Source organism: Typopeltis vanoorti, chromosome 3, assembly GCF_054136105.1.
Source record: "Typopeltis vanoorti isolate ZY-2024b chromosome 3, IOZ_Tvanoo_1.0, whole genome shotgun sequence".
Classification (NCBI taxonomy): domain Eukaryota; kingdom Metazoa; phylum Arthropoda; class Arachnida; order Uropygi; family Thelyphonidae; genus Typopeltis; species Typopeltis vanoorti.
Genome location: NC_143551.1, coordinates 65,025,847 through 65,040,482, shown reverse-complemented (window position 1 = coordinate 65,040,482; position 14,636 = coordinate 65,025,847). Strand labels below are relative to the sequence as shown.

The 14,636-nt window shown below is 34.4% G+C and overlaps 1 protein-coding gene across 2 annotated transcripts in view; it reads right to left on the bottom strand.

Moving 5' to 3' along the window:
- The window catches only part of LOC150108218 (dnaJ homolog subfamily C member 7-like), a 170,303-nt gene that overhangs the window by 88,422 nt on the left and 67,245 nt on the right, over window positions 1-14,636 (bottom strand). For both annotated transcript variants that reach the window (XM_090390657.1, XM_090390656.1), the window contains exons 3-4: window positions 11,568-11,692; window positions 3,540-3,653 (exon numbers count right to left, since the gene is read on the bottom strand). In XM_090390657.1, coding sequence (XP_090246783.1) covers window positions 3,540-3,653; window positions 11,568-11,692 — 239 coding nt within the window. The remainder of the gene's footprint in view (window positions 1-3,539; window positions 3,654-11,567; window positions 11,693-14,636) is intronic.

Below are 14,636 nucleotides of genomic sequence, written 5' to 3'. Positions count from 1 at the left end.
GAATATACAATATGACAAACACGTCTGGATGTGTCAAAAGGAGAAGAGTCTACATTAACATCATTCCAAAAAAGAGAAATCTGGCCCTGCCTAAATTTTTAGATATCAATAATGATAATAAGAGTATTAAAAAAGGATTCTACTACATGAGAAATGAAGTGGGACCGAGTGCAGATATTGAATTTTGACTAGAAAAGTCAAATTTCAAACGGACCTTCAAAGGACTCTCAGGACAGAAAGTAAGAAGAATGGTTACATCCTGAATATTAGTTTTGTATAACTCAAAGAGAAATAGTTGCAAACTGAAGTGCCATACTCTATGTTCATTACATTTCACAGATTTCAATTATTTTAATGAAATCTGTAAAACAGAGTGAAAATGTTTATGCCTCATTCCAAATACCATAGAGACATGATTTTTTATTACTATTATTATTATTATTATTTTTTTTTTTTTTTTTTTTTACAAATAACATGCTTAAATTCAGATATTTTTGAACTAAAAATATTTCCTCACACACTGCAATGATTTGCTATAAGCTTGTGAGTTCTCATAAGTGGGAGTGATTAAGGGAAAAAAAAATTGTAGTTCCCAAAACATCTCCAACTTCATATTTCTACTTCAAAAAATAAAATGAAATAAAAATAAAATAAAACAAATAAATAAAACATTGTTATACTCCATATTTCTTTACTTCCAGCAAATGCATATAATTGTTATTTACCACCAAAATGTTATTTCTATACATTAATCCTGAATGTGTTTTATTTTCCATAACGTTCTGCAAGTATATTAGTTGCTAAGATTTACTTTTCCTTAGAAGTTAATCTTTCTTTAATAAATTTAGTTTAATCCTTTATCCAAGCGTAAGCAAACAAAGTTTGCACCTGAAAATATCTTCAGGACTGAGGTAAGGTGGTGCAACACCAGGAAACTCCGAGCAAAGGTGGACCAAGTTCTCATCACTCCTTGTCTCAGCATCTCCCATAATGCAAAGCACATCTCCTTGCAGACATGTATATTGCTATGCATTAAGGGAAAGCTCAATAAAGCTCGAAACCCAGACTGGTTTCGAGCTTTATTGAGGTCTCGTCAGTGGGAGGCAGACCCAAACATGGAGATACTAAGGCAGAAGAATAGGAGAGGTCATATTTACCTATACGAGTTGCCAACAGGTGTACCACCTTATTATTGAATTAATCTGGATTTAGAGAAAGATGTTGGAAGTTTATTTTGCACTTGGTTAGATTATAATAAATTTAGTTTAATCCTTTATCCAAGTGTAAGCAAACAATTTCCACCTGCTAAAATTTACTATCAGACAGTTAAAATCTCAATAGTAGATAGCAACCTCAAGACTAATCTTTGCTTGTGTAAAGAGATAATTACTTTTCAGTTCTACTTCAAAAATAAGAGTGGAATTTCATTAATAATAGGAGAAAAATCCCGTACAAAAATTTCCACATAATTCACAATTAAAGAAAACTTGCTGACTACATCTTTCTGAAGCCTTCAGGAATGATTTGTCACCATACTAAGCAAGTGCAAGTTTTATTCCTTGCAAAATTAAAACTAATGGTAGTAAAGAAATCAATGATGTTTTCACTCAGTTCAGCAAATGTAAACTACCAAATCATTTTTATATTAACATGGGTAGAGTGAAAAGTAATACCTGTGTCATATAAAATCCTTTATGTTGTGCCTAGTGTCAATTTTTTACTGCAAAATTTCTGAACCTCCTTTTCTATTAAAATGACTAATTTTTTGGTATAGGTTTTAACACAAAACAGGCCAAACGATTGCAGTCATGGTCATGTCAGCAATCATCATTTGAGTTTCTAAGTTATATCAGAAGAAAAGCCAGTGGAAATTCATCAATCCTAATAACAGCAATGTTAGAAGATAAGGTTAGCAAAATAAAACTGAATAAAATATCATACTACTAAGATATAATACTAAAATATCAACTAAGATCAGGCATCACAATTGATGAAAATCAAAATGGAAGGAACTGGATTTGTCATGACTCAAAGACTACAGTATTCTTGGCACAGTGTTTAAATGATGATATAAAGAGTAGGATGCCAAAAGATTTGTTGCAAACAGGAACCAGGTTTATGAGAGTCCTCTCTATAGATTGCAATATTGTCAGAAAGAGGAAGTTTACATGTTCTTATGATGTTGAGTGTGATGCTGTCAAGCCTGGCAGGGCCACCCTAAGTGACAACAAGAAAAAAAGGAGGTTTAAACAAAATGCAATACAAGACGTCCTTAACAGCTGAATGAGCATTAGAAAATATTCTAGATTTCAATGGCCAGAATGGTGAAAGAAGGCCACAGCACAAAGTGAATCCCTAATCACCTTGATTTTTGTACCACTAGAACAATATCTGAGAATACCAACATTCTTATATTAAAAGAATGAAAGTCATGCCCAGGCATCATCCAAATAGGAATTAGTGAACAGGAAAAAGAGAGAAAGAAATGAAAGATTTGAGATGCAAAATTTTCTTCATCTTTTAGAAGTTTACTGCAAACAGCCCTTCTGGTTGGTTTATCATTTTCTGATAAATACCCTGAAAGGATGTACAGGATACAATGGTAGTAGCACAATCAAGTTCACATTATTACAAGATTCTTATCAAGAATTTTCTTCCAAATCAATGCTTTTTATTGGGTCTCCAAAATGTGTCTGCTGATAATTCTGGTCTTCTAAGGTACTGCTAACTGCATAATTGAACCCAGATCTTCATCTTCCTTTAGGTTCTTCACATCATTCTAGTACTTAACACTAGTTTTTCTTAACCTTTCCTTCCACATTCAGTTTTTCAGGGACCACATTACTTCAGATTAGCTCTATGCACATATTTTAAATGCTAATTATATATCAAGATCCTTTCTACTTTCTTCATTTTTATATGGTTAGGTCATTAACTGCACATTCACAGTCCCTCAATTTTTCTCTGATTTATTTGATTGATGGTTTTATTTCTAACTTTCAGAGCTTGAAAAATTTTTTCTTCTGCTAATTTGGTGATGCCATATCATCTCTCTTTCATATTCCACATAATGCAGAATGTGTGTATGTGTGTATCTGATAATTAGAAATGTTTGTGGCCTGTCATGGCCATGACAGGCCACTGAGCATACCACAAAAGGGAAGATGAGGCAACTGATTTAAAAGTTTTAAACTACAGTAACCTACCATTTGTCTGACATTCAAGCAGATCAATTAACTGACCTATGTATATCGACTGAATTATGGTAAGGCACCACATAATTGTACTTCATTTATCCAAACCTTTAACAGGTAACGTTAAAGGTTTGGATTACGTTTGTGGTTGGATAAATTTTACCATTTATCAGACCACATCGGTCTGATAAATGGTACATTATTATACCACTTTTTTAAAATTACTTGAATGCCATCTTATTAATGCTTATTATGTAAGCTATGCAAAATCTGCTTCCATAAATTTCATTTAAACACTTTCATAACAAAGATATTGTTACTATAAAATGATTTCAAAACTCTTACCTCAGTTGGAAGCGATGCATTATCAGCCTCCAATTCTCGTACCCTTTGCAAACTGCGGCGGGCAGCTGTAACATCACCTAAAGTTAAGTGGCATTTGGCCTCTCTTAAATAACCCTGAAAACAAACATTTCTTATTAAAAACAGAATGTTACAATAATAAATAACATTCTAGTTAGAAGTGTTTCAAAATCATGTAGTGTACTGCAGAAATTTATTTCAATTGTATATTTTCAAAATTAGAAAAGATAATGTCTCTCATTCTGATAAACTTCATTGGGAAAGGGTGATAAGAGATACAGGAACTTTGGGCTATTATGCAAGTAAATGGCATTTTTCTTTTTTTTAAATTAAGAATGAAATGAACCATAATCAACTTTTGTTGATAACACTGACAAAGAATCTCTGATGAACAGAAGACAAATGAATTTATTTCATCTGTGATATGTTTGTCATTTGATGGATACAAAGTATTTTGCAAAAAGATAAAAATATGACATCTAATAATGTTGGAAACTTGACAGATAACAGATTATCATCGATAATAGATTATAAATTGTTCATCAGAAGTTAGTAATGGTGTAACTTTTTCATGTAGTACTATCATAATATCCTGTACACCCTGAGGGTATTTGGAATTTGATGATGGATTAAAAATGTTTTCAATATTAATTTGCAAAACAACTCATAAAAAATGTACTGTTACAACAAACTTAAAACTCTTACATGTTATAACAGTTAAGTTTTAACATTAACCTGCATTACTTTTCTATATTTATTACAAGAAGTGAAAATCTGGAATAATAATAATAGTTGAGAAAGCATACTACTGTTTTTTTTTTTTGTTTTTGTTTTTTTTTTTAAATTATGGTATGATCTCATAATGATTCAATTTTAACTTAAGGATCTAAGAATTGGATTAGAAATAAAACACCTGATCAAAGACCAGGAGAGTGAAGAAATGAAATCATCCTGAAAACAAGAATATTAGGAAAGAACTTGCAATGTTAACATTCAGGAATGCTAACACTCCTGGAAAGCTAATCTCACATGATATAGTCACTTAGGATAGGAGAGTAATGGTTAACAAAACAAGTGTTTTTTTTTGTGAAAACAAGAAGGAAAAAAAAGCCAGAGGAAGATCAAGATCTAGGTGGATTGATAGAGTAAGAAGTGCCTTAGAAACAGTGAAATATAAGATCTGACAATATTGGAATCCTTAGATATATATTGATTTGGAAGAAAATTGCTGAAAAGAAGTTAGTAATGATATGAACTTTTCATATAGTACAGTAATCCCTTGATTAATGTGCCCCCCATTAGTGCGTCATTTTTTTTTTATATCCAAATTCGATTAGTGCACCTATATACACCTTAAAAATTTTCTACCCATACATTTTTGCGGCTAACTATTTTAAAAAATCAATCACCAGAATAAAATAATTTAGTTACTGATTTATAACATTTTACAAATGTTATTTTAAATGGCATACTACACTGCTTCCATGTACACTATGTATACCAGGATTTACCAAACTGTGTTCTGCGAGAAGTTCCTGGAATTTGTCATTTTAGTTTTCTAAGCATTTTTTATGATTAAATATTTTATAGTGGAAATATTCTGAGGAGAATAATATTCGAAAATATATCGAAAAGCTCAGACCCAGAACGCCTAATAACATTTGTATATCGTTAATTTTCACACATCAAAACCTTTCAACATCTGGGAAAGGGAATACCGCTGTTTATGATCGGTCATAAATATTGCCTGCAAGAGGATTATAACAATCGGTGGCGTATCCTCTGTTCTCAAAACTGAAGGAAATGACATCTGTGTAGCAAATGTCAGTGACCAAGTGGCATATTTTTAAACATCGAAATCTTTCATCATTTGGGAAAGGGAATACCGCTGTTTATGATCGATCATAAAAATTGCCTGCAAGACGATTACAACAAATGGTGTATCCTCTGCTCTCAAAACTCAATGAAATAACATCTGTGTCACAAATGTTAGTGACCAATCAGCAAGGAAGTATAAAGAAAATTTTCCCACTAAAATTGAAGATCAAGGTACATACTATAATTACATAGCGTTTTGATGATCATATCTCGTGCATCCTTTGCAATGTTATACGAGTGTGTTTTCCTTACTTTTTTTATTTTAAAGTATTTTCCCAAGCTTTAATCATGAGTAAAGAATTAGTGAGCAAAAAAGTGGATGTGTACAAAAGATTTGAAAAGTAATCTCATTGGAAGAAAAACTTTAAATAATAAAGAAAAATGAACAAGGCGAGTCCAGAGCAAAGATAAGACAAGAACACAAAATGGGTGAATCAAGTATAAGAGCAATTTTAAGCAAAGCTGCTGAATACAGAGAAAAAGGTAAGGCTTCTTCAAGTTCATCATGCATGCAGACCACTTGGAAAAGTATTATGATTGAATTAGAGAGACTTCTTTCTACATGGATCGAAGATTGTAATCAAAAACGGATCCCGCTAAGCACTGATCTTATTAGATCAAAAGCATCAAGTCTATTTGCAACCTTGAAAGAAAGGACTATCAATGATGCAAAAGAAGAATTCCACGCTAGTGCTGGGTGGTTTGAGCGATTCAAAAAGAGAAATGGCCTACATAATGTTCGAATTACAGGCGAAGCTGCAAGTGCAGATAAAGAGGCGGCCGCAAATTATCCAGAGATTTTGAAGAAAATTGTGGAAGAAGGGGGCTATTTAATATCGATGAAACCGGCCTTTTTTGGAAGTGAATGCCTTCCAAGACTTTTCTGGCCAAATCAGAGAAATCTCAGTCTGATTATAAAGTTGCAAAGGATAGAATGACTCCTTCTATTAGGTAGCAATGCTAAAGGTGATCTAAAGTTAAAACCCATGGTAATTTATAGGGCACAAAACCCTAGAGGCTCTCAAAGTCATTAATCAAGCTTTCCTCCCAGTTATTTGGAAATCATGGATTACTAAATCTTTATTTGAAAGCTGGTTCACAAGTTATTTTCGTCCAACAGTTGAGAATTTTTGCAAGTGAAATAATCTTGATTTTAAAGCTCTGCTTATTTTAGACAACGCACCCTACTTCTCTTGATTCATTGTGTAGAATATTAAAGTGATATTTTTACTGCCAAATACAACTTTTCTCATACAACCTATGGACCAGGGGATTATTGCAACCTTTAAGGCATACTACATGAGAAGAACATTTAAGCAGGCAATAGAAGCAACATCTGGTGAGAATTCTGTGACATTAGTAGAATTCCGGAAGAAATTTAATGTTAAATCTGCTATTGAAAATATTCATCAATCTTGGAATGAAATTACTGCTAGCAATACAAGCCATTTGGAAGCACATTCTTCCACATTGTTCAAAAGATTTTGGAAGCTTTTCAAATGAAATGGATAATGTTGTTGAGGAAATTGCCAACATCGGACGTGAACTGGGTTTTGATGAGATTGACAATGATAACGTCCAAGAGTTAATTAAATCTCATTCTGAAGAATTGAGTGATTCTGACCTGCTAAATTTAGATACACAGCAGGACGATCCTGAAGAATATGAAGAAAATTTAACCACTGATAGTCAGCCAAAAGAGATTTCACAGAAACAATTTGAAAATATTTTTCGTACAATCAAAGTTTTTAAGCAGCAATGCTTAGAGGCTGACCCTGATGAAGAGAGAAGCAGTAAAATTTGCAGAAGAGTAGAAGAGGCAATAAGGCCATACCGTCGGTTATATGAAAAAAAAGAAAAGAAATAAAATGTCTGCCAAACTACGTTAGCTCAATTCTTTGTTAAGAAGTAGAATAATAAAATTTATATTCTGAATATGTTTAATTGTCTTTCAGCTTCATGGTTTTCCTTTAAGTAGGCCCTGAGACACACACTTAATTCTTTTATAAAAAAATTAAGGTTCAAAAAAGAAATTTGAGGAATGAATTATACTTTTCCCCACAGGTTATTATATTCGATTAGTGCGCCTGTTTTAAAGAACGCATTCGGTGCACTAATTGAGGGATTGTTGTACTATCATAACATCCTTTACACTCTGAGACATTACAAATTTACTGATGATGTTCACCCATGTAGTTTTCTTCAGCCTACAATACATTAGTACTAGGGATGGTGATAATTTTTAATACCTGCAGACTATACACTCTTTAGGAAATACATAGAGAGAGAGGACTGTTCCAACATCAGGAGGAATAAATGAAGAAAACTTTGCTCTATGAGTGTGGAAATAAACTGTGTTGGTGTGTTGAATAGCTGCTGCATGCATTTTTAACAGATTAGAAGATTGTCCATGGAAATATCTGTATATCACACATTCCTGAATGCTAACATTATCAAGATGTAGGTGCCTCTCTCAATGAGTCTTTAAACTCCCTGGAGGTGTCATGTAATAATAATGATAATAAAAAGATCCCTCCTGATAATCTTGCTTTCAATATGATTTTGCCATTGATGCCATCTCTTCACTCTCCTAATCTTCCTAAGAACTCTCATATCTATAGTCTTCAGTCTTTCATGAAGTACCTTACACAACTTGTTCAGATGCCAACCAGAATATCCGATAACCCAAACCATTCCCCCAAACATTCTAGATCTCTTCCTCACTAATAACCCTTCCAAATACACAATGAATGTAGTGCCCCCCCCATAGGTAATTCTGACCACAATCTAGTGCTCATCTCCCCCCCCCCATGCAACAATGCTTACACAGCCACTCCCATACAAGAGTAGTCTGGCATTATAACAGTGCCAAGTGGGACAGCCTCCACAACTTCTATGCCTCATTCCCATGGTTGGACTATTGCTTGGGACAGCCTCCGCAACTTCTATGCCTCATTCCCATGGTTGGACTATTGCTTGGGACAGCCTCCGCAACTTCTATGCCTCATTCCCATGGTTGGGCTATTGCTTCCGGTCTTCCAACCCAAACATATGCACTGAACTTATAACCAAAGTAATCCTCACCGACACGGAAACATATATTCCCCACAGTAATCTGACCTGCCATTTCCTAACTAAACGCTGGTTTTCCAAAAGATGCACCAAGGCTGTTCAAGAACTCCATCCTCCTTTAGAGCTTATATCCAAGCCCAAAATAGATGCATAAACCAATCAATACTTCCAAAACAGAGTTCAAAAGAGCAAAAAAAAAAAAAAAAACAGGAAATTAGCAGCCTGTCCAAACAGCTGAAACTTTTTGGTCTCTCGCCAAAGCAACTGGTCGTAACTTCTGCCCAACACTATTCCCACCTCTATTACACCCAGATGGCTCTATTGCATCATCACCTACAGAAAAAGCCAATCTCCTGGCTTCACGCTTTGCCTCAAGTACATGCATAACTGACAATGCCAAATGTCCCCCCAATCATTCCAGATGCCCAATACACAATGCCCACTATATACCTTTGCCCAAAAGAAATCAGAAAAATACTGTACAAATTAGACACAAAGAAGTCTCCTGGTCATGATGGCATTCCTCCAATTGTCCTGAAAGTTTGCGCACCAGAACTGACTCCTATTCTACATTACCTGTATATATTACCTTGCTCCACTGGTATCTATCTCACAAGCTGGAAATTGGCCTATATTCAATCCATTCCCAAAGAAGGGTGACAAATCATTACCATCCAACTACCGCTCTATCTTGCTCACTAAGGTGAGCGAGATAGGTCTAAAGTCCTGTCTAAAGTAATGGAAAAAATCATCAATTTCCAACTCTACACTACCTTGAAGGTCTAATAAACGACTGCTAGTATGGATTCCGTCACTGCTGATCAACAGATCTGCTCACATATGTCACCCATCTCTGGACAAATGCCATGGAGAAGTATGGCAAATCTCAAGTGGTTGCACCTGATATCTCCAAGGCATTTGACTGGAACTGGCACAAGGGCTTACTAAGCAAGCTACCATCGTTTGTTCTGTCTCAAGACTTCTGTAGTTGGATTGCCAGCTTTCTGTCTAGATGCACACCATGTGTGGTGGTAGATGGTGCCTTATCCTCTCACCATTCAAGTAATGCTGGGGTTCTACAAGGTTCTGTCCTGCACCAGGGCCGGTCTGAGAGTATCTGATGTCCCCCTAGGCAAAGAAAATTTAGGCACCCCCTATACATTGTCTCTCTCTCTCTCTCTATATATATATACACATATTTTTTCATACTCACACAAGCACATATACACCTACATGTGGATATTTATAAAAATAATATCATTATGAACATTAAAAAAATTTATTAATCAAAACCAATACATTTGTATACATATATGATTACTCCTAATATCTGTATAGCAAGAAAATTATTACATCTTAAATACAAAAATTATGAAAAATTAATCTTTCCGGCTTTTGTTTGGCAAATTAATTCATCTATATTGATTGTAGATGCAATTTCATGCTCTATAGATATTATTGCTAGACCAGTGAGTTGTTCCTGAGCCATCGTAGAGCGAGTGTAAGTTTTAATTTCGAGAAACTCCTTTCTGAACTTGCTACTGATACTGGCAATGTCGAAAAAATTCTCAGAGCAATAAACACATTTGGAACACTATTTTCTAAATTATTTTTGCATATGTATGACAGGATATCTAATGAGGAAATATTTTCTGGAATTCACCTTGCTTTTCCCTACATAAATCTGTTCTGTCAATATCTCTAGAATTATCATGTGTTAAATAATTTTCCAATATCAAACATTTTTTAAGCAGTTCTGCTGAAGTAATTTTTTGAAATTCATATATATTTAAAAGAAAACCAAACTTTTCGTTAATTGTAGCATGTGCTTGAATTTTTCATCAACATATGCAAAAGCAGTATTACATCTCCTAGGAGCTGTGTTTTCACATTATGAGAATATATCAAGGATAGTGAGGGATCTTGCTCCACCTTTGCTTCGAGTTGCCTTGATGTTGTACCACCAAGTGGTCACTTGTGCATGGATTCGCCGATAGTTCTTCGGCATGAAACTCGTAGATCGCAGTTTTCGATCTTAGAGTTTCGCATACTGGCTGTAAAATAATAAGGATTTTTATCCCTTAATTTAATTTATGGCACCATTTATATCAAGGCTTGTATTCTGAAGTTGTTTACTTGTAAAGTTTATTTCAAAAAGTATATTATACCACATTACTAAGGATGCAATAAATTTGAACTTCCTTAAAGTTTTAAGAAGACTACTTGCTTCTAATTTCATGGTATTTCCACTTAATCCGCATAAACTATCATCTTGAGATATTTCTTGCAGCGCTTTGCAAACATTGGACAAATTATATCTTAGGGGTTTAATGAGACAATTAGACTCTCCCATCGTGTATCACAGACTGGTTTGAGTGTAAAATTACTTGTGTCTTTTGGGGTATTCCCATCGACGAGTCGAACCGGAAAAAAATACATATAGACGATGTACTGTGTCAAAAAATGCTGTGGCATCTAAAGTATTAGGTGCAATTCACTACTAAATTTAATGAATGTGAACTACAGGGTATATTGCTCTCAGGTTAATCTTTGAAATTCGTTGCTGCATACGTTTTACACCACCTTTCATATTACTGGCGTTATCGTATCCTTAACCTCGTAAATCTTGTATTGGTAATGAAAATTTGTCTAGAGTTCCTAGTATTTCATTTGATAAAAATTCTCCAGTGGTATTTTTTATTTCTATAAATCACAAAAAGTGTTCTTTTATAGAAGCCATGCTATTACTAGTGTCTACAAAATGAAGTACTATGCTCATTTGTTCGGTGTGACCAATGTTGGACTTACTGACAATAATTATGGAAAAATATTTTGCGGCAACAACAGATTCTAAACTTTTCTTTTCTTATCATTGGCAAAGATGTTTATTAATTTCATTTTGAATATCTTTTCCAAGATAATGCACATAGGGGAGAGAAAATAAAGCTTTATTTCTGAATCACTTGAAAAATAGATGACTAGCCAATTCTTATACGTATGTATGACAATGTATATTGTCATACATACAATGCATGACACATTTCATTTGAATTAACATACCTTAACAAAAGAGCTATCCAAACGAACAGACTGTTGCGCATCTTCTAATGCTGAACGATATCGATTCAACATCATCAGACAAGCTGCTCTGTTTCCATAGTAAGATGCACATGCTGGACACAAATCTAAAATAAGACATCATCATTTAATTTTTATGGTGAGTTCTGGAACGTTTTCATACACATTTTAACTTCATAAGAATCAAACTTTTGATAAAATTTGTGTATAAATGTATATAAACTTAAAAAAAAAAAAAAAGGATACACACAAAAAAAAACTGCAATTCATGGTGGATTAAGGAAGTTAGAGACATTGCTGGAAAAGAAGAAATAATATTGACAGCTCTGACCAAGCAAATTCGAAGCTATCCTCAAAAATAAAACAGATAAAAGAAAAAATAATAATAAATAATATATATATATATAAGAAAATCAAGCCAAAACTATATAAAAGTAGATAAGCATATGTCACAGAAAGTCATTGATAAGAATAAAGAAGATAATTATCACAAAAGCAGCAAAATGTGCTGGAGGCTATTGAAAAAAGCCTTGAAATAAAGGAATGGTAGTGTTAAAAAGAATCATAGATGGTAATGGTGACTAAAAACTGAAGACATTCTGAAAGACTGTTAAATGAGAGTGACAAATATTCAAGAAGCATGCAATGCTTTGAAATTAAAACATAAGAAACTGAAGTGTGCAAAGGCAGATGGAATAAATGATATTCAACCAGAAATGCTAAAACATGGAGGTATAACTAAAAGAATCTGAGATCCAATAACATGCTAAGACCTGTTTGCTAAAATACTTTTTAATACACATACATGCAGAGGTACACCAGTGATTTTTTTCTGGCACCTCCTTTAGTCCAGACAAAATTATAAGGGTACACTTGAAATTCCTGCAGCCACTTGACTAGCTCACTGAGCCACCAGAGATGGCTTTAAATAATTAAGCACTTGTTCACTTAAGTAGTGTGACTGTGGTGAAGGATGGTTTCAAAAGTGTCATGGAATTTCTATTCATAAAGTTTGTGGTGAAAATGGTCTACAAACCATAAAAGAGCTATTAAATATGTGAACGAATTTTGCAAACTTATAGCTGATGAGCGCCTCAGTCCTGAGCAAGTGTATAATGATGATGAAATTGTGAAGAATATTAACAACAGAGGATGAAGAAATGCCAACACAAGATTCAGACAATCTTAGGATAAAGTTATCCTAAGTTATCCTTAGGACCTAACCTGTCCTAAGGGTACTCAAATGTAGCAGGTAAATACAGATGTAAGCTGCTAGGAAAAGCAAAAATGCTCCAAGACAGTAGTTTTCAACCTTTTTTATCTTATAGCACTAAAACTAATTACTAAAATTCTAAGGTTAAAATTCTAGGTACATGATGCTTTAGAGCAGGGGTTCCCAACCCTATGCCTGCGGGCACCATGGCGCCCGTCAACTAATTTGTGTGTGCCCGCCGCTGTTCAACCGTGTGCCGTATAGTTTGAAATAATCACGCAACAATTAATGGCATGCTATATGACGCATACGTTAATGACACATGACGAGTATTAAATGCATAGTAAAGTAGACGCGCATTCGAAGTTGTTCATTCCAGTTTAAGAACTGGAATATCATCATATTCTCCTAATTATGAAGCATTGGCCAATGAAATGCAATGCCAAAGATCACACTAACTTACATATGTATATTTAAATTTTTATATAATGTAAACTTTTAAGTAATAAAACATTTGTATGTATTCATTTAACAAAAGAATTCACAAAAAATTTGCTTGAAAAAATGGATGGTGCCCGTCGCCCTACCGGTATTTTAGAATGTGCTCTAGGAAACAAAAAAGGTTGGGAACCCCTGCTTTAGAGACATAGGAACATTATGGTGAGTCAGGGTGTACCAATGAGTTATTATTACATGATTTCTGTTGGTCTAGCACAACAGCTAATCTGGCAAGGCTTTGGAACAAAGGGTGATGAAAAATTGGTGGTGTACCTGTGTGTATACTGTATATATACAGGGCTCCCAAATTACAATTCAAATCTATTAGTCACAAAAAAAATTTTACTCACCCAAGGTATCAGTCTACTTTATATAAATATTGTTATAGGTGATATTGTGTTATTAAGATACCTTCCTAATGGTAACCTTTCTTTCTCTGTATATAGAAAACCTACTCATACAAGCAGATACATTCACAAACTCTCCAACCACCACCCCTCTCAGCAATATGGCATTATTAAAACTCTAACCAATAGAGCCCACAATCTTTGTTCCAGTGAAACTGCCCTTTCAACCGAACTCAAACACATACACAACACCTTCCTTTCCAATGGCTACAATGATTACAGAATTAAAAAAATAATCAAGTCCTTCCGCGACCATCTCTTCAGAAATGCCTTCACCATACCTTACATCCATGGCACATCAGAAAAAAATAGCCAGATCGTTAAAAAAGTACAACCTCCATACAGCTTTTAAGCCCCTACCATAAACTTGCTACCCTTATCCATTCCACTGGAGATCAGCTCCCTCCTCTCACAGTGCCTGGAGTATATAAAGTACCTTGTAAACTGGCTTACTTCGGACAGACAGGCAGATCACCAACCATCCGATTAGAATAACACAAGTCATACATCTGCAATCACGATTATGGTCAATCTGGCCTTGCAGACCATGTTTTGGATACAACCCACAGGATCTCCTGGAAAAAAGCCACTATGCTCCACCATAGTCAATTCAAAAAAGAAAGCCTGTTCTTTGAATCTGCATCTGCACTCAGGAATCAACCTAATTTAAACAAATACGGTTGCATAAAACTTCCCAAAATTTGGGAAACATTAATCATCAGATATCCCTCTTTACATCCCAGACCACCTGCAAATGCCCATAGAGGGCACACCACCTAGATAGGACTTTAGTTTGACTCACTGTTGTATTGTATTTGTGTGTGTTCACAAAGTTTTTTTGTAATGTCTCTGTGACTGAGACGAAATATTGGAAGCATTAAAATTAGTTTTAATCCTTTCTCAGTGCTGATAATATTTCATTAAACCTCCAAC